The sequence below is a fragment of the Rattus norvegicus genome, chromosome X (assembly GCF_036323735.1).
Source record: "Rattus norvegicus strain BN/NHsdMcwi chromosome X, GRCr8, whole genome shotgun sequence".
Lineage (NCBI taxonomy): Eukaryota > Metazoa > Chordata > Mammalia > Rodentia > Muridae > Rattus > Rattus norvegicus.
In genome coordinates, this window is record NC_086039.1 from 69,622,511 (window position 1) to 69,646,639 (window position 24,129).

General features: G+C 41.3%; 1 protein-coding gene across 1 annotated transcript; it reads left to right on the forward strand.

Annotated features, from left to right (window-relative positions):
- Window positions 1-414: 414 nt before the first annotated feature.
- On the forward strand, window positions 415-22,657 carry Igbp1 (immunoglobulin binding protein 1). Its single transcript, NM_031624.3, has 6 exons — window positions 415-617; window positions 966-1,259; window positions 8,842-9,037; window positions 10,888-10,967; window positions 11,629-11,741; window positions 22,205-22,657. The coding sequence occupies exons 1-6, from the start codon at window positions 427-429 to the stop codon at window positions 22,351-22,353; spliced, it is 1,023 nt and encodes a 340-aa protein (NP_113812.1). The 5' UTR covers window positions 415-426; the 3' UTR covers window positions 22,354-22,657.
- Window positions 22,658-24,129: the final 1,472 nt, after the last annotated feature.

The following is a 24,129-nucleotide window of genomic DNA, read 5'->3' on the forward strand; positions in this document are numbered from 1 at the left end:
TGGCCCCTGGCGATCAGGACTCTACTTCGGGAACGACTTGACTTCCCAGGCAAGGCACGCGTGTGGTCCTCCACGCGTGGAACACGTTTACTTGCTCAGGCTGGCTGGAGCATGGAAATCAGTCCCGCCACTCACGGGCCTCAGAGTCCTAGGAACTTGCAAGTCCGCTTCTGGCCACAAGGAGCCCATCTTTAGTAAAACAGCACAAACGACTTTAAAACAAGCGGCTTGCTGAAAATGAGTCCCTGGAAACGGTTGCTAGGGCCAGAAAACTGCGATTCCCAGAAGTCATTTGGGAAGTTTTGGTAACAAGCAGCTGGCCAATGCGGTACTGCTTCCTGTGTCGTGAGAGCTTTGGGGCTCATCTTTACAGAGTTTACCTTTGACTTCGGTAGAAATTCTTCCGGGTTTCTTTCTTTCCACAAGATGGCAGCGTCTGAAGAAGAGTTACTGCTGCCGCGGCTTCCGGAGCTCTTCGAAACCAGCAAGAAACTTCTGGAGGAGTTGGAAGTAGCAACTGAACCCACCGGCTCCCGAACAATCCAGGATAAGGTGTCCAAAGGACTAGAACTCCTTGAGAAGGCTGCCGGAATGTTATCGCAGCTTGATTTGTTCAGGTATGGGGGAGAGGGCAGTAACTGCAGAGAACGAATAGTTAGCAAGGGCAGAGCCATTGCACTTGGGTGGAAAGGACCTTTAAGGCTAGAACCGCTCAGTTCCTACTTGTTCACCCTGTGTGCATTCTTTCCATTGTCCACTTCTCCTCGGAGATGGTTAGTATCCCAGGACAATGCCCCCTCGTGTACGGCTGACTGCCTGATCCTTGGGTATGCAAGCTCAACCACTTTCTTTTAACCTGGCCAATGTGTTTGCACCACTCTCTCCCAGCCCTGTTCTTCCCTAGAAGCAAGGGCCACAGTTTAACGCTCAACCAGGCTTCACCGCCTCCTCTTTGCTCTTTCCAGCCGAAATGAAGATTTGGAAGAGATTGCTTCTATCGACCTGAAGTACCTGATGGTACCAGCGTTGCAAGGAGCTCTCACCATGAAACAAGTCAACCCCAGCAAGCGTCTAGATCATTTGCAGCGGGCTCGAGAACACTTCATACATTTCTTAACTCAGTGTCATTGCTATCATGTGGCAGAGTTTCAGCTACCCCAAACCAAGAATAACTCAGCTGAAAATAATACTGCTCGCTCCTCCATGGCCTATCCAAATCTCGTTGCTATGGCATCTCAAAGACAGGCTAAAATAGAGAGGTGGGTCAATGGCTGTAATTTGAGGGCTGTAGTTGGGGGTGCATGTGTTGGTATGTGTGGTGTGTGTGCGTGCGTGGACTACAGAATAGTGTATGTTATTTTCTTGGTTCTTAATGAACATAGACCCTGGTGAAAGCAAACTTTTCTGAATCTTAACAAGGCTTTGCCATGGTTGAGGGGGTTGTACTAAAACTTCAGGACCTCCCAACCCCTCAACACACACCTTAATGGTTGTCACTAGTGGCAATGTTTATTATCCCAACCATTAGGTGTAGCAAAGTAAATCTTAACCTTTTCCATATCACTGCATAATGCTGTTTGTATGGGGAAACTATTTCAAAAGTACACAATATTTTGAACTATTTACTGAGCAAATCTGTTTAGAAGGCATACAGGCTGGGATGTATAGCATCCTGAATTAATCATAGCCCTGTTACAGCATCATGTAACTTTGATTTAACCTTAGTTTAAAAGAAAATTCAATGAATGCTCAGTGTCTTAAGAACAAAGTTAGGCACTGGGGATAGAAACTGATTGGGTGTTTGTATGAATGTGGGTGATCATAGATCTCCGGTGAGGAAAAGTAGCGTAGAAGCAGCATGACAGTATAAAATGCAGTGGAGGGAGATGTGTGGGGTCCTGTGGAAGCAGTCAGGGGAACACACAGGCAGAGAGGGAACCAATGAGAACTAGGCTTCTCAGGAAGGGGGAGTCCTGTTCTGAGGTGTTTAAGAGGACTAAGGATATGAGGCTGAGGATGAAGAAAGGGTGGCATTAGCCCGACAAAGCAATAGAATTAGTAAAGCCACAGAGGCATTAAGTAAACAAAGCTGGCATGGAGCTGTGTGGGTGGAGAACAGTGCTTGCCCACCCATCCTGCCCCTAGCGATAAAATAAGGCTAGAGCTAACAGGTGGAGGGAGGCAGAAGGAATAACGAGGACGAGTGTCATAGGACTCACATCAGGGAGAACTGAGAATGTGAGGAAGGTAAGGACCAAGCTTGAGGCCCATTGTTAGGTACTCTGATTTGGGGTAGATTACTTAATTTCCCCAGGTGAAAAATGGAGATAGTAGGTACTCCATCATAGAGTATTTTATGGAGGATTAGCAGAGAAATACATATAAAAAACTCAGCTCAGTCAAGGTCAAGTGTAGTTATGATGGCAGAAGCAGAGCTCTGGCTTTGGGTCTCAGCTTTCCTTCTAAGGCGTTGGACTTTGACTAAGTTATTTAATCAGTGTAAGCCTTAGGTTCAGTCTTAGGTGAAATTAAATAACAGTGGTACCTAATATGGTTAGGAAGCATAAATTGGCCTAGCACCCATGAGTAAATAGCACAAATTGGGTTATAAAGAAAAAAAGGACAAGGAGATAGGAGGGGGTTGGTTTGATTTGGAAGGAGTTGCAAGTGAATATGACCAGAACACTGAACACAGTGTATATGAAATTCTGAAATAATTGATAAAAATATTTGAAGTTATAAACATAAGTTGGGATAGGGCAGAGCATAAATTCAGTACTGAGACATGTTGAATTTGAGGTAACCCGCAAGATATCTAAGTAGAGATATCCGATACCCTAAAGCTCACAGGTAAGACTTGGACTCTAGAGATTTGAGAATTCGCTACCTACTAAGCCTTCACGAATACTAGGAAGTAGTCTAGATGTTAAAAACTGCCTAAGATCAGTATTATTATGAAGCTTTGGTTCTGGTAGATACAGATAGTAACCTGGTGGATAAAGTACATTCAACCTAGCATATACAAGGCACCGAGTTTGAGTCATAATGCATGTGCAGAAATTTTCAGGTTCAGTTGCTAAGGGTATGAAGAATAAGAAAAATGTAGATGGGAACAGTGAGTCTCAGTGAACAATTTTTAAAGAAATCGGCTAGAATAATACCAAATAGATTCCAGAATCTTCTCTGAAACTGACAAATTGCCTGTAGGCATAGATCAAAACCTAAGCTAGTGACTTGTTTGTACACCCAGAAAGACTGTAGATGCCTTGAGAAACAGACACAGGTAAGGAAGTGATATCTGGTTGGAGGAGTGAGGAAAAAGTTCAGAACACAGTGGCCTGTGGAATTAGTCTCGAAAGATCACTAAACTTAGAAACTATAGATTTCCTGAATATGAAAGTAAACTCATCGTTGAAAATTTGCAAAACAAGAATATTTTTAAATCAAAAAATAAGCCGTAATTAGTATTCATAGATGTCATTGTTAACTGTCTGCTATGTTTTCTTTCAGATCTACAGTTATTTTAGTTAATAAATTATGAAGAGTACTGTAAAACAGCTTTTATCCTGTTTTTTTAAAAAGCTAATATTGTCAGCATTTCCCCTGTCATTTGAAACCATATTTGATGGTTTTGTAATATTCCATTCTCTAGTTGTACCATAATCATTTAAATTGTTACTGTCACGTATTCAGATCTGATTTTGCTTGCATTTTGGGGTGGGTTTTCTGTTTGTTTGTTTGCTTGGGGTATGTATGTGATTCTAAGTAATACTCTGAACAAACATTTGTACTGCTGTGATTACTGTTTCCTTGCGCTAGAGCCTCTTTGCATATTTTAAGACCCTTGAGGGATGACAACAATGTTGCCATCCACAAGAACAAAGTCTTAAAGTATTGCCCCTTTAAACTCCCTGAATGTCAACACTAGCAAATCCCATTAGTCAAACAGGAAAAGGATCTAACTTTGATTTCCATTTCTTTGGCCTGTAATCTTGATCTTTGAACTTTTTTTTAACCTGTGTGACAGGTGCGTTGTCAACACTGCCTCTATACTAATGCTCCTGAACTCGTGGTACTGTCCTATAATTCTTCTGACTGTGATTCTAACACCACTTACGGGGATTCACAGACACTAGCTTTTTTCCTATTTCTTCCTTTTCCTTTCCTGTTGTAGTGCTAGGGGTTGATTCCAGGGCCTCATGCATACCAGGAAAGCACTCTACATCTCTAGCTCAAACCCATGGCTTTTCACTCCCGAGTGTGCCCGAATACCCAGGTCTTCAGTGTTTCAGTGAGTGCACCGGCATTCACCTGGCTATGTAAGCAGGACACTACATGGACCTTTGTTGAATTCCGTAATCTAGTCCATCCTCCAGGCCTGTGAATTCTAACAAAAATGCTATCTTACCTTCCTGTTGCCTTCTGTCTCCACTAGCACACTCTGGTCTAAGCCATCAGTACCTCCCAACCTCAGGTAGCCAAGGCCCTGTGTAATCTGGTGTCTATTTCTCCAGTTTTCATCACATGCTCATCTCATCGGACCCTATCTACAGTGGCTGCCTTCTGGTTCTTTGAATAGACCGATTCCTTCCTTCTTTCTATGTGCTGTTCTCTCTGTATTCAGTTTTCTTCATATGGCTAATTCTTCATTGTGTAGGTCTCAGCTTAAATGTTACTCTATAGAGATCCCTTTCTGCACCAGTCTCTTTAAGTAATGAACATCTGTCATTCTCTCTTCCCGCCACATTTGTTTGCTTCATGGCATGTAGCTGTTGTGCAGTTATGTCATGTGTTCATCTCAGGTTTGTCTCTCTTCTATTAGAACCTGTGCTCTATAAGGGTCGGAACCATTTCTCTCTTGTTCATCGTGGTATGCCTGGCACAGGGCCTGGCATGTACAAAGTGTTCCAACAATGTTTATTGTTGACAAATAGGAGAGTCAACACGATCATATTCCAAACAGAAGCAGATCTGAGTGTGTACAGGGAATAGATAATAGTCCGGTCCAACAGAAGAACCAAGAGGAGTATGAGCACAGGTGTACACGAAGTGATGTGTACAAAATACTGATTGGAAACGGTAGGGCCTCAAGCTAACAGTGGTCCAACAGGAACGCAACAATAAAAGGGAAGTTATGGTTATCCCAAGTACTGCTTTTATAAGAAGCATTTGCATGACTAGAAAAATTGTTCAGAGCAAATTTGGTAGCTATATGATAGAGTGCTTACTTTGAGTGCTTGAGGGCCTGGGCTCAATCTCTCATACTGCAAACAAACACCCCCCCCCCCCCGAGTATTCAGACTCTTGCTTTCTGTAACTCCTTCTATTCATGACTCTAGATACTGAGACTATCCTAAATAAAACACCTAAATGGTATGTCTACTCTCATATCTGCTTCCCTGTGCATATTCTCTTAAGCATCTTTGAGGACTAAGTCTGATTGTGTTTGAGTAACAGCGCCTTCATTCTCTTAACAGAAATGAAAGTAGAAGCTGGGTAAGTAATAACCTAGTGGATTTAGGTTCTTAAGTGGCAACTAGATAGCCATGCCCATAGACAAATGGAAATATGCAACTAAAACTTTGTGACTAATGCAAAACATTTAGGATCTCTCTACTTTGGTGAACATAGATGTCTCTTCCGATGGGAAAAACATATAGGTGGAAAAGATAGGAATTCAGAGTGAGTTGGGAGAGAAAAGGGAAGGAAATACCAATCAGAAGAGACCTAACAAAGTAGAAATAGAGAAATTCACAGAAGCAAAATGTTATATTCATTCTGAGGCCACTCCCCACATACCCCCCTACACACACACACACACCTTAACACATACTTTAATTCACAATATTTAGCATAGTATAACTTTCAGTCTCTAGACTTGAATTTTTCAAGGTCAGAGGCCATGACTAGTAGTGTATTAATATTCCAATTGTATTGTATCTCATGGATCATAGTTAAAGCCTGGAGGTACCTGGAGAGACAGAGTAGTATTCTACTCTGGAAACAATACAGCATTGCAAGCATTGATTCTTTAGAATCAGACCATTTTGGGGTGACCGCCTTCACTTCATAGATGGGGCATGATCAGTTCCAATCTCGATCCTAAACTCAGTTTTCTCATCTGCTATCAATGTTTATATTGCTCTTTACAAAGAATTTTATTGTGCATTTTTCCATTTGATCCTGTAACAACCCCATGAATTAGCTCTGCATTATAAAGCTATGAGAATGTGCTTTTCAAACTGACTTGACCAAAATTACATAGCTAGTAAATGGTCAGACTAGAATTGAAGCTGTTCCTTCTAATGCAAAGACAAGTGGTCACTAGACATGGTACAAAATACATTGCAGAAAGGTGATTCTGGGCAGGGGGAGAAAACTATAGAGTGAACATGTACAACTATGTCAATATGGAGGCTGCTGACTAACAGTGATGCCTGAGAGAAGTGGATAGGGACAAGATTGATAGAAAGCAAGGTGAAATAAATGATAGATTGAGGAAGGGTGGAGCAGAGATTTGAAGATCAAGGGAAATTTAGTGTTGGCCATCAGGCAAGCATGCTGGCCATCAGGCAAGCATGATGCTGGTATGTAGTCTGCATAAAAGATAACCATGCCTGATAATAGGCATTTGTGGTTGGCCCATTTGATACAGAGTTGCAATTAGTGCTCCATAACTGCTTGGAAACAACACAAGGAAACTTCCCAGTCAGGGTGGTTTTAGGGATAAAGAAGTCTAAGGCAGTAGTTGGCCCACCCTGGGGAGCCTAGAACACTGATGTAACTTAGACAGTGGTTGCTAGACTGTCCTTCAGAGCCTTATTGGTTCTACCTGTGTCTGAGTAATGTGGGGAGCCTTCCTCTAATTTTGCCAAGGCACATTTTTAGCTGTATCTTACTCACTGGGGTCCTATTTATTCAAATTCTCATGTGAACAAAATTCCTTTTCTAAGAGAAAAATTTTTGTGTGGTTTTGGGAGGGAGGGTTTGGGGGAGTTTTGGTTTTTTTGGTTTTGTTTTTGTTTGCTTTTTTAAGCCACTGGCCTGAAGGAACAGGTACTGAAGAGCCAGGAGTCTAAAGGATGGAAAAGAGCTAAGTCACAGAAGCAAGGACATAGAAAAAAGGAACGGAGAAGAGAGTGCATGAGTTGAATGATCATGGAGGAGAAAAGCCAAACAACTTTACTTAGAGGACCACTAGACTCACCCAGAATTCACCCTGGAGTATACACATTCTAGGACTCTTATATGTTGTTTGCCTATGACCTAGGCACCTCCATGGAAGAGGATAAGTAGCCACTTGTGGAACCAATTAAACATTCTCAAGTAATATTTGTAGTAGCACTCCTGAGCTAGGAATTGACCTTCGTATTCTTTTACCCAGAAGCCTACATAATGGTGATACCATAACAATTTGTAACAAACAAGATACTCTCTTGTTGGGTTAATGAAGAGCCTAAACGTTTTTATAACAGCATCTACAGTGCAGTAGTCCTTGACTTTGGCATAGAACTTCTTCTTGGCAAAATAAGCTGGAAAAGGAAAGCAAGGGGGTGGGGAAATGAGAGAAGAGGAAGAAGGCATGCATGCAGAGGAAGGAAAGAAGAGAATGCATCCACGTAGAGTTCTGTATAAACTTTGAGGAGCACCCCCTCACCTTAAACTCTCCATCGACTTGAAGCTAAGACCTTATCTAGGTACCCCTGCAGAAGAGCATCCTATTCTGGAAGTGCAGAATGGGCTTCCAGTCAGAGAGATTTTGATGCACTTCTCTTGGCAATCATGGCATTTTGACTTGGCTCCTGTTTGTTTGCAAGCCTTCATAGCTAACACATTGCCTGTTTTGTATTTTAAATGCATTTATCTCTTGCCACCTGCACTGCTCTCTCCCTATTTCTGATCGCCATCATTACCTAAAGTTATGTTGGTATCTTCTCCTTTCCCTGCTTTCTGTCTATTTTAGACACTGCTCTATGCGCATTTGCTTTTCCCTCTTAGATTGCTCTTCTGGATATCGGATGACTTCCTGCCTTCTTTCCTTGATGGCTTTGCTTAGGCTATCTCTTCAGAAGGGTCGCTTCTGCTCACTTTATATAGCATGCCTATTTCCACACCATTGTTCTGTCCATCCGCCCTGCTTTTTGCTGCGTCATAGCATGTATCCTCATCCAAGTTATCATCTATTCCTTTTGATTTGTCTTCCTCCATTAGAAAGAAAGCTGCTTGAAAGCAAGGACTGTCCTTTATAAACTCTCTGTAGCACTAAAAGTGCTTGTCATACTCTGGAGATAATTGACAGATGACGGATAGATGAGGTCCTAGAATGCATCCTGGAAATGGCAGCTGAGATCATTGAGTCCTAAAACTAGATAGAGATGAGTCAGAAGATCTACTTCAGGAATGTAATACATGAAAGGAAGAAAGATGACCAGCTTTTCAGCAGTTTCATAAGGAAGTCCTGGCATCGGTGGCAGGTAAACAATGGCCTATTAAGATTATGACATTCCTTGAAGATGCAACTTCAAAGTGGAGGACTTACAGGAAGCGCTGTGGCACTGAGCATCCAGCAGAGTGAGGACTGATATGGCCAAATGGCTAAAGCATCTCATCCTGAATGATGCTAGGTCTTAACTGAGATCAAGATATGCCCAGGCCCTGCCTTGCTTTGTAGTCTGAGGCTTGGCTCTGGCTTATAGAATCCATTCCTAGATCACAGACTCGACTTCCAAGGTAGGAGTTAGCCTACATACTGCCTGGACATCTACAAAGGTAGACCTTACTATAGCCTTTTGAAGAAATCTGTATTTTTAAGTTCATGGGTAATGCTTTTCTGTGGAACAGATACAAGCAGAAGAAGGAGGTGGAGCATAGGTTGTCTGCACTGAAATCTGCTGTGGAAAGTGGTCAAGCAGATGATGAGCGTGTTCGTGAATATTACCTCCTTCACCTTCGGAGGTGGATTGGTATCAGCTTAGAAGAGATTGAGAGCATTGACCAGGAAATAAAGATCCTGAAAGACAAAGACTCTCCAAGAGAGGTAAGCCTGATCCTTGACCACATAGCAGTGGGAAGCTGCCACCAGAAGTTTGAACGTTCTGCAGGAGAGAAATCAAATGAAAATCCTTAGCTGGATGTAGTGGTGACAATTCCAGCTACTCAGGAGGCTGAGGCAGAAGGATCACAAGTTTAAGGTCTGTCTTGAGATACAAAACCAAAGATCTTTAAACAAAAAGTATAAAACATTGGAAAATAACTTACTGGAAAAGTAGCTCAGTGATGGAGAACTTGTCCAGCATGGATAGAGCCCTCATTTAATCATCAGCACTGCAAAACCTAAATCTTTGTCAATCTCCATGAAAGCATCGTTCACATTAGGATAAGTGGAGAAAGGCTGATAGTTTGCCAGAGTCGCTTTCTGATTCATTACAGCAACCTCCCCTGATACTTTTTAATCTAAGGCACTTAGTTATAACTGGACTGTATCAAGGAAATGCTTTTTCCTTAAAGTCTGAATAGTTTTTAGCTGTGAAAAGAAGGTAGAGAAGGGGAAAGGGGCCTTTCTAATCTACTTAATTGTAGAAAAGGGAAAGAACAGGATTAGAATGGGTAACAAAAGCAGAACTGTGGGAAGTGGGCGAGAGAGAGGCAAGGAAGATGAGGCAAAAGATTAGGGAGTGAGTCTGGGCTGGGAAACGACTTAGACCTCAAGCCTTACCCAGTTGCACACTCATAGACCAGCTGATCACTCAGGTAGGAGACGTTGAAGCAGGGCATCTTCATACACAGAATGCCCAGAAGACTACCTTTCAAAAACAACCTTGTAGAAGAGCTTTTGAGTGTCTGTGACCATCCTAACCCTGTGCTGGAGCTGTTTCAAAAGATTATACGCCCTATAGCTGCTTGCTCTTTAGTACAGGACCAACACGAGTTGACTTGATCAGCCACCACAATAGTTGATCCGAGTCCTTGGCATGGCTACTTTTTCATTGGCTTGTCCCAGTGAGCCTGGGACACTTACCTGAGGAAAATAGCAATCTGGTCCTTAATGTTAAAGGACCAAAGAATGAACTTTTACTATTCCATGGTCCTACAGCCCCTTGAACATTTTTCCAGATGAAGGGTTTTCTGGCATTTTGAGGTTAGACTCTTTTGAGTCCTTTCCTGTCCCTGCTTTGTAGGTGTAAGTAGTTTTGTTAGGTTTTGTTCTCTCTCATGTGAGATGGGCTCTGGAAGTGATGCTGTGAAAACAAAATGGGTGCTTTCTACTTAACCATACTTTGTTTCAGCATGCCTAGATAGCGTTCTATAAAAACCACTGGCCTGTCCTCCCTCCCTTTATGGACAGACATCAATTTCAGTATAATGACATTAGAAAGAACTTTAGGGAAAGCTCTTAATTCTTTTCTGCAGAAGGTTGGACTGAAGGAAAGTGCTTCAGATTCAGCTCGAGGGGGGTTTTAGAACGTGGCAGGAGGCATTAGAATTCCCTTCTTTAGATGAGGGTGATCTTGAAACCAAACAGTTTTTTCTTTGTGGTAAGAAGTTTCCTGAGAACTTTTGCTCTCTCTCATTTTAGCAAAGTACATAACACCCCTCAAGACTGATAAGTAAAAGAGCCATCAAGATGGCTGACGACCCAAGTCTGTTCCCCAAAAGCCACATGATGGAAAACAAGAACTGACTCCTGCAAATCGCCCAACGATCTTCACCCCTAACTCTCGCTGACAAGAAATAAATATAGATAGAAAATAGAAAGCTTGACCACTGGTAATAGAAAGGGAGGGAATTTTGAACCCAGAGCTTTTTCCACACCAGAAGGACTTGAAAGCCCGGGTGATAAAATGGGTAAACTGGCAAATGCACCTCTAAAATTAATTTTCTTCTTAGGAATCAGCTTGTCAGTCATCTCTTCCAGAGAAGCCTCCAATGAAACCCTTCATCCTCACTCGGAACAAGGCACAAGCCAAGTAGGTAGTACTGCAGGCCGACCTGCTTCCGCAGCCTCAGTTTCGATGATTCCATGCAATGCTTGAGTTAAATACAAAATGGAAACTCTGGCAAAGTCATGGCGTCTGCTATGAGTGGTACTCTTTCACCAAAGAGACTAAAGCTTCTTTCCTGACACTTTCTCCATGTGTGTCCTCAGAAATTCCCTTCACATTGAACTTGAAAATAGGCAGATAACACAGAGAGAAGTCAGTGAATCAAACACAGAATTGCATGCTTTCCGTGGTTTTATGCCCCTATTGGCACACTCCTCGCCTTCCTGAGATACGTTCTCAGAAGGACGTATCTCCCAACTGCGATTTAATTCTGAGGGGTTGAGCCTATTCCACAGGCTCGCAGGGAAGTATTCTCCATGTTTCCGAACCACCAATTAATTGCCAATTCACAGTGTCATGGTAGAGTGCTGGTCCTTGGGGTTAGTTATTGGGAGATGACTATGGACTCTTGACTTTAATGCTTCCTTCTGGATGTGCCCTTTTCTGCATTACTGAAGAAGTTTGTGCCAGTCCTCAAAAGATTGCCATGTAGGGCGATGAGACCTGCCTCATCATTAAAGAGAAAAAGGGCTAGCCAATATCGCTCGCTTTGTTTAGTTCTCTAAATGAAATGTGATCTTTGCAGAGTATTTGGAACTGGTTATCCCAGCCTGGCAACTATGACGGTGAGTGACTGGTATGAACAGCATCAGAAGTACGGAGCCTTACCAGATCGGGGAATAGCCAAGCCGCCATCAGGTATGAAGTGCTGAGATGTATGGGCTGCTAGTTCCTTTCACCTTCACAATCAAAAACCTGAGCAAACGGTCTGACAAAAGTCACCTCGTCAGTGTCATTCACCATTAAAGCAAATAGCTGCTTCAGAGCAGGGTCATTTTTGGATCTCTCCAACTATGCCATGAAAACAGCAGCCACATAGCAAAACCAAAAACCCACTTATAACAATGTGTCATGCTGGTCCCTGTGCAGCCAAAAAAAGAGAAACTGAACAAAATAGTCATAAAAGAGCCACTCCCTACATGTCCTACAAAGTGACGAGAAGCAGGCCTAAGTTGGAGGGCAGGCCACACTTTGAAGGAGGGAAGGGAACTTAAAATTCCTTGAGAGCAGGACTCTTGATATTGTATATTCTCTGCACCCAGTTTGGTATTTAGGTCCTAGTAGGTTGGTACTCTGAAGCTTCTTTGAAAGGGAAAGGTAGGGAAGGGTGAGAGCAATGTGCATTATGGAGCAGAACAGTCAGACAGTCGCAGGCAGGCCTGGTGTGACCATACACTTGCTGCCATGTGGCATGAGACATTGTGTACCCTGCAGAGCCTTAGTTTTCTTGTCTTCTTTGACTCTTAATTATGAGAAGGAAATAGTCTTACCTTCATTTTAAGATGGAAATATGGTCTTTAAGAAGTGACTTACTCTGCCTTAACAAATACATTGGCCAGGCTAGGATTTAAATTCAAGCCTAACTTTCCTGTGTTAGTACTCTTTCTAATAACATGGGGAAAAAACAGTGGCCATTATTGTTTTGTTTTGTTTTGTTTTAGAGCTTTTCACCTCAAGGCATGCTGTATTTCATGACATAGAGTAATTAAAACTCACATAGCAACTTGTAGACTTACTGGCTGAGGAATGAGAGAACTAAATGTAAGTTAACTATTGCAATGCAAAGTGATCTGGGAAATCCTACAAAGGAAAGAATCGCAACAGAGGAGCCCTAATTAACTGGAGAATCCGATTGTTTATCAACACAAGAAAGATAAATAGGCCTTTTGGCTTTAAACAGCTTGAAAGTCTTCTAGAATTACAAGTCATTATTCTTTAGAGGATAGACATCTCTATAACACAGATGCTCTTCAACTTAGCACAGGGTTACATCTGGATTAACCCATGGTATATTGAAAGTAGACGGATGAAGATAGCTTTAAGAGCTAGGAGCTTTAAGAGCTAGGAAGAGCTCAACAGCCAAAGCTGTTGCCTCAGAAGCATCACAACTGGAGTTCAGATGCCCAGTGCCCTTAGAATTGCTGGGTGGATGTGGTCTCAGCATGTAGGCGGCACAGATGGGATCCCCAACATAAGCTAGTGAGCCAGACTAGTTAAAACATAAGCTCTGGGCACAAATAAAGGACCTCATGCTAGTATATAATGTGCAGTACAATCAACCCTTGGTTTGTACATGCACATGTGGGTACACATCCCATATGTAAAAATGCCCTTAATACATTTAGTCCACTGAATATCACAGCTTAGCAGTACAGGACATAATGGAGCAGAGTTTAAATTTTTTCCACATATGATACCTTTATGCTCTAGAAATTCTTATGTAGCCAGGAGCCTATGTGTATATAAAGTAGGCATACTCATAACATTGATATGGGTCAGCAGATAAAGGTAGTTGCCTCCAAGACTAACAACCTGACATTCAGCTCCATGACCCATAGTGGAGAGAGAGTCAATTCATAAGTTAATCCTCTAACCTCCATAAACACGCTGTGGTATGTGTGACCTCATGCACATATACAAACACATAAATAATTTTTAGAAATATTTTTAAAGATTTGGTTTTTACTTTTATGTGTCTCTGCAGGGACATGTACTTTCCATGCAAGCATGAGGACATGAGTTGAGTCCCTTCAGGTTGTGTTTCTTTAAAAAGTCAGGTGTGGTGGTGCATAGCCTGTAATTCTAGTGCTGGGGACACAAAGACAGCAGGATCCCTGAAACTCACTGCTGAGCCAGGCTAGACAAATTGCTAAATTCCATGTTCATTAAGAGACATTTTAAGGGCTGGAGAGATGGCTCAGTGGTTAAGAGCACAGACTGCTCTTCCAGGGGTCATGAGTTCAATTCCCAGCAACCACATGGTGGCTCACAACCATCTGTAAAGAGATCCAATGCCCTCTTCTGGTGTGTCTGAAGATAGCTACAGTGTACTCATATACATAAAATAAATAAATAAATCTTAAAAAGAGAGAGAGAGAGGGGGAGACGTTTTAAAGTATAAATTAGAGAGCAATTCAGGAAGATTGTCAGTGTCAACCTCTGGTCTCTGCACACAGACAAATATACTCCTTTTACAGGAAAATTTGAAAGTATACAGAAGTAAAATACACAGACAGCAAAGACAGGAATTCTTGTTGATGTCCCTTAGAAGCAGTAGGAGCCAGAGACAGCCGAGTATATTAAAGTCCTAGGGGAAGGCAGGGAAATTGTCACCCTATTAAATGAAATGAGGACATGATCACTTCAAATTAACAGTTGAGGAGAAGGTTTTAATTGTAGATATGAGATAGAGGAAGCTATGTAAATATGAAGGATGCCGGAGGCATCTCAAAGAGTCCAGAGCAGGGAAACAGGCTGAATGTGACCTGCGGCCTGAACCAGGCCATGAGGAGAGAGGGAGAAAGAGACCTTCACACGTGTGTATTTACACTCACAGAATAAGACAAACCATAGACTGATGCCAAATATTTTAAAAGATATATCTGATAAGAGACTGCTATCCAAAATATTCTCTTAAGATACAATAAGAAAATGCACAGCCAGATGAAATAAAATAGACCAAAAATATCTTAATTAGACATTTCACTAAATAAGATATGAGACGCTCCACATCACATGGTTAGGATAATATAAATTAAAACAATCAGGTGCCACTACTCGTCCAGTGCATGGCCAAATCCAGAACACCTTAAATGTAAATGGAACAGAACTCAAGTGAGAAATCGAAAATCGACCATCTTCATACAACTGCCTACTATTAATAGGAAATGATGTATTTTTGAAATATAAAAAATATATTGATTATCAAAAATGAAAAAAATCTAAAGCTCTGTACGTTCTTACCAATAGGGACAGTGATATTAGATGAAGCAGATGGCAAAGGAAAAGGGTAGTTAAAACGATCATTCCATAGTGATCAAAGAAAGGGGCCGCTTCCCAGGAACACTCATGAAGTGGAACTTTGGAAGTGCCTGTTAATGAGCCTCAAATTACAGGAAGACAAAAACAATTAAACGGAGAAATAGACAAAGCTACATTTATAGTTGGTGTTACAGTTTGGATTCTGTGTGTCCGAAGCATGTGCAGCAGGTAGGGCTTTGGGAAGTGAGTGGATCCTGGAATCTTTGACTTTATCAGTAAACTAATCAGTTCATAGCCCATAATTTGGTGGGCTGTTAGGAAGGGATAGACACTTAGGAAGTAGGGGCCTTATTGAAGGGAATGGGTCCTTGAGGGCCCTTCTCTCATGCTTCCTCTCTGGTCCCTAGCTGCCACGAATAAATAGCTTTGTTCCAGCACATGCTCTCCTCACCATGATGTTCATCGTTACGTGGAACCCAAAGTTATAGGGACAAGTTATGAAGAATTGGAACCGTGAAACAAAAGAAATCTTTCCTCCAGTGTTTTTCACCCCAGCTATATTGTCGTTAGAGGATATAATCAGAAATGTTAATATTTCTTTTAGTAATTTATAGAGTTCTATTTACCAGTAAGGCTATAGAAAAATCTGATCAACATTGTCAGTCATCCTCCACTATTTGGCATTTATAGCACTATGTCCAACAACAGCAAAATAAACGTTTTCAAATACACACGACACATTCACCATATACTAGGCTGTCATAAGTTTCCATTAATTTTCAGAAATTGAAATCACAGTGAATGTGTTCTTAGACCATAACATAGCTGGGAAATTCCCTAAATGGGAATTAGCACCGGAGTAACCGACAAGTCAAGGGAGAATTGCAAAGGAGAAGCATCAGACTTTGAGAAATACAATGAACATTGTGCCAAAGGGGACGTATGTGTAATGTTGAAAATACAGTGGTAGGGGAAGGGGGCAATAAAACCAGTGATAGAAAGCCCTACTTCAGTAAGTCGGGAGAAAAGAAGACAAATAATAATATAATAAATAATATAAATATCTGATATGCAGGATATCTGATATGTGACTCCTCCGAAGGGCATCGTGATCCACAGATTGAGAACCACTGGTATAGCCATAGCCCCTAAAAGGAAGAAACAGAGCCCATAATGTTACTATGAAGCCATAGTCATTGTTTACTCGGATATCCATACATAGCAGAATAGATAAGTAAATTTTAGTACATTCATACAGTGAGCCGCTGTATAGCTATAAGGTTAGACTATACTTCTTCAGCTGTAAGTAACATGTTTAATACATGACGATTCATTGGACTACACTCACATTTTTTTACTTTTCAACATGTGTTTATCTTCAATAAAAGTACAAAATAAACTTGGGCAATATTTACAACAGAGATAGACGAGGACAGTGAATCCATGTGAACCACAAAGTAAACCTAGAGAAGGGCAGGTAGGTCGTCTGGGCTTCATATCAGCAGGTTACTGGCCTCTGTGCAGGAGACACTGTGAGCTAGCTACCTGGAAAAACTGACGAGAGCTTCAAAATAGTGTGTTTAGTAACACCTGCAGTGAGTCCAATTGAAGGACGGCACGTGAAAGTAGGGGAGGTTCTGCTATCCAGTATAACCTTCCCAAGGTGGCTCAGTGGGTAAAACCAAGCAGGTGAGACGCACCCATGATTAGGCAGTGTGACGAGCAGAACAGTCCAGCCTGGAATGAACTCTTGAAATTAATCCCCCTGGTCTCCCAGGGCAGGGACCACAGGGCTTTCAAATAGTCCATCCCTACTCACTTAACAGCATTATTTCAAATTTGTTCTCTTCTTATGTTTTGTATTGTTTTGTGTCTCTGAGTAAAATCAAAATTAGGAGAAGAAGGAGACGGGACATATAAAAGTGAGAGAGAAGCAAGCTAGCCGTGTAAGGTGGATGCCATAGTTCTCCAGTGGGTGTGAAAAGCCCCAGCAGGTAGCCCCTGGGCAATTGTACTAACTACCTGGAATCCCAAGGTTTGATAAAAGTTCCGAAAAAGTAGATTCTAAGAATGGTTAGAAAACTGTGAATATACTTTTAAATATTTGAGTTGTGTGACATGTAGAATATATTTCAAAATTGTAAGGAAAAGTCCCAACGTCAAATCCCACACAAAATTAAAGGGCTAAAGGAGATCATTGCAAGCAGTCCAGAAGGAGAGGCTAACAAAAGCCAGGGGCGATAGCCATGCCTGTAGTCCTAGCACTTAGGAGGGGCAGGCAGGAGAGCGTGAGTACAAAGTCGTCCTGAGCCACTCAGTGTCCCAGGTCAGCATGGACTGTGCTACCCTGTCTCAAAGCACAAACAAAAGCACAAATAGGAAATAATATTTTTAAATGAGATGGGAGATACTAGTTGAAAAGTAGCACAGACCGCAGAGGGCCCACCTGACTTAGGGTCGAGAAACTTGGAAAAGCTAAAATAGAACAAAAGAAAAATGATCAATACTGAGACTGCCTTACCAGGAAAAAAGAAGAGAGTCAACAGAAAAACAGAAATTAAACAAGAGTTTGGAGACAAGAAAATGTGATCAAAATTATATTGTGTGTGAAAAAAGATTTAAATATTTTTTAAACAAGGAAAAATATAGACTGAAGCTGATAAAGAGGATTTTGGATAAAATGGCAAATATTAAAGACAGATATAAAAAGCATATTATATTCCTGAAAAATTCACCCAGAATGAATAAGACTAATTTGAATAAAACTACTAAGTTTTTTAAAAAATTAAATATCATAGACATCTCTACATTTGTAGTAATTTAATTCTGAAGTAAAAAAAAGTATTAGCCTGCCTGTGAACTATGACACACTTCATCCTGTGAGAAAACAAAGTAGCAAACACTTATGATCCTCAGAGAGGAAAGATAGGAGCCAAGACCTTGCAGTATAAAAGCTTTTAAGTATAAAGGGTTCCAATGGTTTTCAAAACCCAGGAACTCTGTTTCCATGTTTCCCTCTCTGAAGAATTTTCTAGAAAATGAGATTGAGACCACTGCCATAGTGAGAGCCATTGGTGGTGACTGGGAACAGTTATTGGTAGAACCAGACTGAGAGTTAAGAGGGAATGAGTGTGTAGTGCTCATAAACTTGGATAATGTACATACACACTGCAAAAATGACGAAATGAGAAAAGTATACAAAAAGCTTTAACAGTTCTCAGTGATTATGTAGGTGATAGTGTTAGTATCATTATTCAAAGCTGTACAATATAAGGGAGTGTCATTGAAGAATTCTCCTGTATTCATAGCATGTCCTGTCTCTGAGAATGAGGGCTCTTGATGTGTAACAACACAGATACAACTTAAAAAAGTTTCCAAGGAAGTAACAGCAATGCTGTATCCCTGATATGGACATGTGAAAGCATGTATTTCACAGTAAAGGCACATTTGCTTTAACCACTGAAAATACTAGAAACAAGGAGGAGCCTAGTAATATGTATACCCACTGGCCTAAATTGTGGCATTGAAATGCCATTCGCAGTGTGGCTGTGATTCAAGCACTCAGTGGTAGGGGTAAAGTAATATGAGGTCAAAGCCAGCAGGGTCTACACAGTAGGATGCCATCATAAACAAGAGAAAAGAAAAATTCCTGACAGGAAAAAGCAAACTATCTTTGAGAAATAGCCTTTCTGTCTACGGCCATACCACCCTGAACGCGCCCGATCTCGTCTGATCTCGGAAGCTAAGCAGGGTCGGGCCTGGTTAGTACTTGGATGGGAGAAATAGCCTTTCTGATTCTGCGAGGAAGTAGTCCACAGAAACTTAGCTCATATGTTGGGAAAGACTGGGAAACTTCCATTTTCACTAGCCAGTTTGGCTTCCAAAAGGATAACTGGAGATCAGGAGTGTAGTTCACAGGTCAAGTTTTGGGTTAGTATGTGCAGTACCCTCTTATTTTCCCACCCCCTAGGGCCACAAGTAGAAGAAAATGGAGTTTACAGGTACAGCTTAGTTAAGAGAGCACCTGCTCAGTGTTTATGAAGCTTTGGGTTCATTCTCCAGTACCCCACACAAAAAAGTCAAGTAAAAGTAGCATGAGTACGTTTGACAACCAAACCTTTCTTTATCAGTGTCTATACTGTATTCTTAGTTCACATAGGAAAATGGTACAAACTTAAGGGTATCATACAGTGTTTCAGTATACATATATATTTTCAAATAAACATAGCTGTCTCCACAAACATCATTTCACTTAATTAAAAAAAATAAAAATAGATGTACCATATGATCTAGCTGTCCCACCACTGGGCAGATATCCAAAAGAAAGCATTCAAAATTCTTCTAGCTTTTTCTTTCTCTCTTTGTGGCTGTAGGAATGGAACCTTGGGCTTCACATCAGTTAGGTAACCACTCTACACTGAGCTTAATGTCCAGGCCTCCTTTTATTAGTATATTGTCATTATTTTAGGTTACTATTCTGTGCAATAGAATACCAGAATTCTCCTCCAGCTTAACTGTAGCTAAGGACCCATTGACCATCCTTTGATCCATCCCTCCCTCTCCCATACTCTTTCCAGCCTCTGGTAACCACTATGCTCCTCTCAACTTCTATGCTGTCGACCTTTTCTTAGATCCTCTGTCTGAGTAAGATCATTCAGTACTTTCCGTTCTATGCCTGGTTTATTTCACTTTATTCCCTTCAGTTGTAACTGTCATCTCAGATGTCAAGCTGTTCATCCTTTATGAGTCTCTGCATAGTATTCTTTTGTGTATTTGTAACACATTGTCTTTATCCATTCTTCAGAAGAGAGACGTTTAGCTTGATAGCACTTTTTATACTGTGAGTGAGCATGAGAGTGCAAAAGTCTCCTTGACAGACTAATGTCATTTCTTTGGGGTATTTTCCCAGCAGCAGGATTACTAGATCATATGGGGCCTCTGTTTTTACTTTCTAAGGAACTTCCTACTGTTTTTCACAGTGACTACACTAGTTTATAACCCCACCAACAATGTTCAAGAGTTATTTTTATTCACATTCTCTTTAGACTTAGTTTTTCCCTTTTTCGTCATAAGCATTCTAACTGAAGGTCTTGTACTTTTGGTTAAGGTCTCCATAGTAACTAATAATACTAATCATTTCTTCATATATGTATTGGTCATTTGGATGTCTTCTTTTGAGGAATTTCAACTTGAGTCTAGTGCTCATTTTTAAATTAGATTGTTTGGACAGTTTGGTTTGTTTTTGTTTTTTGGTTTTTTTTTTTTTGGTTTTTTTTACTATTGAGTTTTCAGAGTTCCTTCTATACTCTGGATATATATCCCTAACTGGATGGAGACTTTTCTCCAGATCTATAGATTCTCTCTATCCTGTTGATCATTTCTTTTGCTATAGAAAAACTTTTTTGTTGTAGTTTGAGGTAATCCCATTTGTCTCTTTTTTGGTTTGTTTCCAGTGCTTTGAGGGTCTTCTCTAAAAAGACTCATCTGGTAAAGGCCGTACAAGACTGATAAGCTCCTGACTTCAATCACCAGAGCCTACATGGTGGAAAAAAGAAACAACCCCACAAGTTGTTTTGTGGGAAGCCACCCCTCCTCACAAACACACTAAATAAACAAGCAAACAAACATAAAAGCAAATCAATCTTAAAATATCTGCCTCTTCCAGTATCTGAAGTGATTTCACCTATGTTTTCTCCTAGTAATTTCATATTTTAAGTCTAATATTTAACTGTTTCTAGTAGATCTTTGTAAATGAAAGTAGAGGACTAGTTTCATTCTTCTACATGTAAACAGCTCATTTCCCCTACTGTTTACTATTTCCTACGGTGTTCCTGGCATCTTGGTTTAAGATCTGCTAGCCATGGCTTCTAAAAATATGCTTTTAGGATCTCTTATTTCATTCTTTCAGTCGATGTATCTGTTTTTACATCATTACCATGCTGACTCTGGTGTGTGTATATGTGTGTGTGTATGTGTGTGTCTGTCTGTCTGTCTGTCTGTCTGTCTGTGTCTGTGTGTGTGTGCTGTGTGTGTTTTATATGTGGCTGTTTGAATGTGTTCCTAAATGGAGACAGAGGTTGATATCAGTCATTAAGTGTCTTCTTCAATTGTTCTCTGTTTTGTACAAGAGTCTTTTTACTGAAACTTTAGCTCATCAATTTGGCTAGCCAGCTTGCTGGTGAGCACCAGAAATCTGCCTCTCTCCACCTCTCCAGTGCTGGCAATGTACTCATGCACTGTTCCATCAGTGCTGGGGATCCGAACTCAGATCCTCATGCTTGTGCAGCTAGCACTTACTGACTATCTCTTCAGCCCCAAAGAATACATATTTTTCTCAGAAAATTTTGTGGGTGTTATATTATTAAAAGGTGAACTGAGATAAATGAAAGGAAGTTTATTTAATGCAAATTACTGGAAAATTGGAGACCTGCAGTAAATAAATTCCAAGTCCTGTTAAAAATTTATCGAAGTATGCCAAATTATCAAAAAGCACACAAATCAAGTGTCAGAGTGAGTGACTGTCCATGGTACCGTTTCTTTCATTGGATTCTCAGGCATGCTTGACAGCATGAGAATTCCGTGACATTAACAATTTCAAGAAAAAATAAATACATAGATTATGTGACTATAATAAAGCGGGGGCTGGCAAGATGACTTGCAATCAAGAGCCCTTAGTACTCTTGCAGAGGACCCAGGTTCAGGTCCCAGTACCCATGTCTTATCTCACACCAAAATGTAGCTCCAGTTCTGGGGGATCTGATGCCCTCTTGATGGCTCCTGGTGCTCATAAAACTCACACACACACACACACACACACACACACACACACACACACACACACACACACACCCCTAATTTGTTTAATCTTAAAAAATGAATAAGCAAATTGGTAATGAAATAAGTCACTTGTAATGACACATCATTGGAAATTCCTAAAGCATGTATTTTTTTTAACTTGAGTGATTTTTGGATTTCTAGGGTTTTTATTGTTACTTGTAGCAGGGGTGGGACTTGCTTTTGTTTGTTTGTGAGTTTGTTTTAATGAAGGGATGGTTGACCATTTAGCAAGAATGCTTTTCCAAAATAGAATCCATTTATGGAGAATGCCTCTATGATCTTGGCTTTTGTGAAAACTCCCAGAGGCATCTTTAGTTACTACCATGGGCAAGCATGTCTTGTCCTCAGCAGTGGACACGCCCTCCCCGTTTGTGCAGTGCCCGGGCAGCTAGCCGTGCCCTGTTCTCTCTGCGTGTGCTTGCGTACTGAGCAAAGCCACGCTTCTAATGTCAATTTGCATTTCCTCAGTTTCATCTCTCCTTCTTTCATTTTTCCTGTGTTAGCTGATTTTCAAAGAGCAGCTCAGCAGCAGGAAGATCAAGAGCAAAAGGATGAAGAGAATGAGGAGAAAGCCTTGCACAGGATGCGAGAGTGGGATGACTGGAAGGACACGCATCCCAGGGGCTATGGCAACCGGCAGAACATGGGCTAGTCATTCCAGAAGGCCAAAGGACAACGTGGTGCACACCTTCACACCAAGGACAACTTCAGGAGGGTGCAGTGAGGGCAGCCATGTGGAGTCTTGCATTGCATTTGATAGTGTCAAATAATTGCTTGTACCCTAGGTAATGACCAGTGAATTTTTGTTTGGCTTTATTAATCTCATCATGGTGTATTCTGATTTCTTAAGCGGTCAGAAAAGAGCACCAAGAAATGGCTCTATATAATCAACGATAGTATGAAGTAATTCTCTTAAAAAAAATAAAACCCCCCTATTATGTGGGCCTATGCACAAATGTGGGCATCAGCTGGTTTTGTTGAATGTGGGGAGCCCCAGGATCCAGCTGTGGGTCTCTGAGTATCTGGAAATCCCTGTCATCTCCTGTCGTTCTGAGCAAGAATTGCCCAGACTTTCTCCTTCCCACTAAGTGTGCTATGTGCCCTGTGAGCAATACCCGGGCTATGAAATACTGCTATAGAAGAGATGACGAAAGAGTTTCAAAAATCAGAGCTATGGGTGAAGGAACCCTTAAAAATGAGTCTCACAAATATATTGGTCCATCCAGTAATCTCTTGGGAGGTAGAAGGAGGAGGCTCAGAAGTTCAAGATCATCCTTAACTATATAATGAGTTCAAGGCCAGACTCAGCTACATGAAGCACTGAATAAATAAAAAGCTTCTATTTTAAAAGTCCTACCTTCCTACCTCCCTAGTTCTATCCATGGCCAAGTGAAATGGGGGCACCAGAGAAGTTGCTCTTAAGATGTATCCTTTACCCTCACAGGAACATTATTAGCCTAAGCCTTAAGGTGAAAGCAGTCACCTCCAGCACATGGGATGACCTCCTTGTCTATATGGTGCCGTGCCTGACATGGTGGCAGTGTTTGCCTTTGCTCCCGCTGATTAGATAAGGAGATGCGGAGAAAAGGGAGGCACCCATGTCACTGAAAGGATCAACTTTCTGGGATAGAGGGGTTGGTACCCTCTAAGAGCAGCCTATGATCTCCTTAGAGAACATCCTTTTGTTCTGTGGCTCCAGTCCACTTTGGTTTCCTTTGAAGAGGAAGATGACTCAGCCCTCCTATTCCAGCTCCTGCAGTCTAGCTGAGGAGAAAGCTTTGCAGAGACTCAATCCCTCTTGTTTATGGGGTGGGAAGTCGAGGGCTGTCAGGTGCTGAGGAGGAGGTTGTTTCGTGGGTGGTGACAGCAAGAAGGCTACCAATAATATATTTGTATACTGCCTAATAAAGGATCTGTCTCCCCCTCACACAGGCTCCTGAAACTGGTAGAGCATGGATGAAATTTCCTACTGAGCTAGAAGCAGTGTTCTCAGTTCTCCTCCAGTGGTTGCCCGGCTACCTCTAGTCACAGCTTTTTCTTCTGCCCTTAGAACCCCACCCTGAACTTTATTTACAAACTGGCCAGCTGGGGTTACCCCTTGGTCTGAGTCCTTTTAAGATTGTACTTTCTGCAGTATCCAACTTCATTAAGCCTCTGCATACATGGAGACCCAAGAGGCAGACCACAGGAATTGAGTTCCAATCCTGGCTTGGACAAGTAGAGCCTGTGTGAGTTCATGTAGTAAAAACCTAAAGTGTCTTTCTTCTGTGGATATAAAGAAGTTGTCTCCTAGGTCTGGGATGATTAAGTATAACATCAGGCAACTAGAAAGTAAGACTTTCATGTCGGTATCAGGTCCAAGACTGATCTGTCCACTAGGAAGGCAAAGGGTAAGTAATAGGCCTTTACTCAGTCACTTTCCCCACTA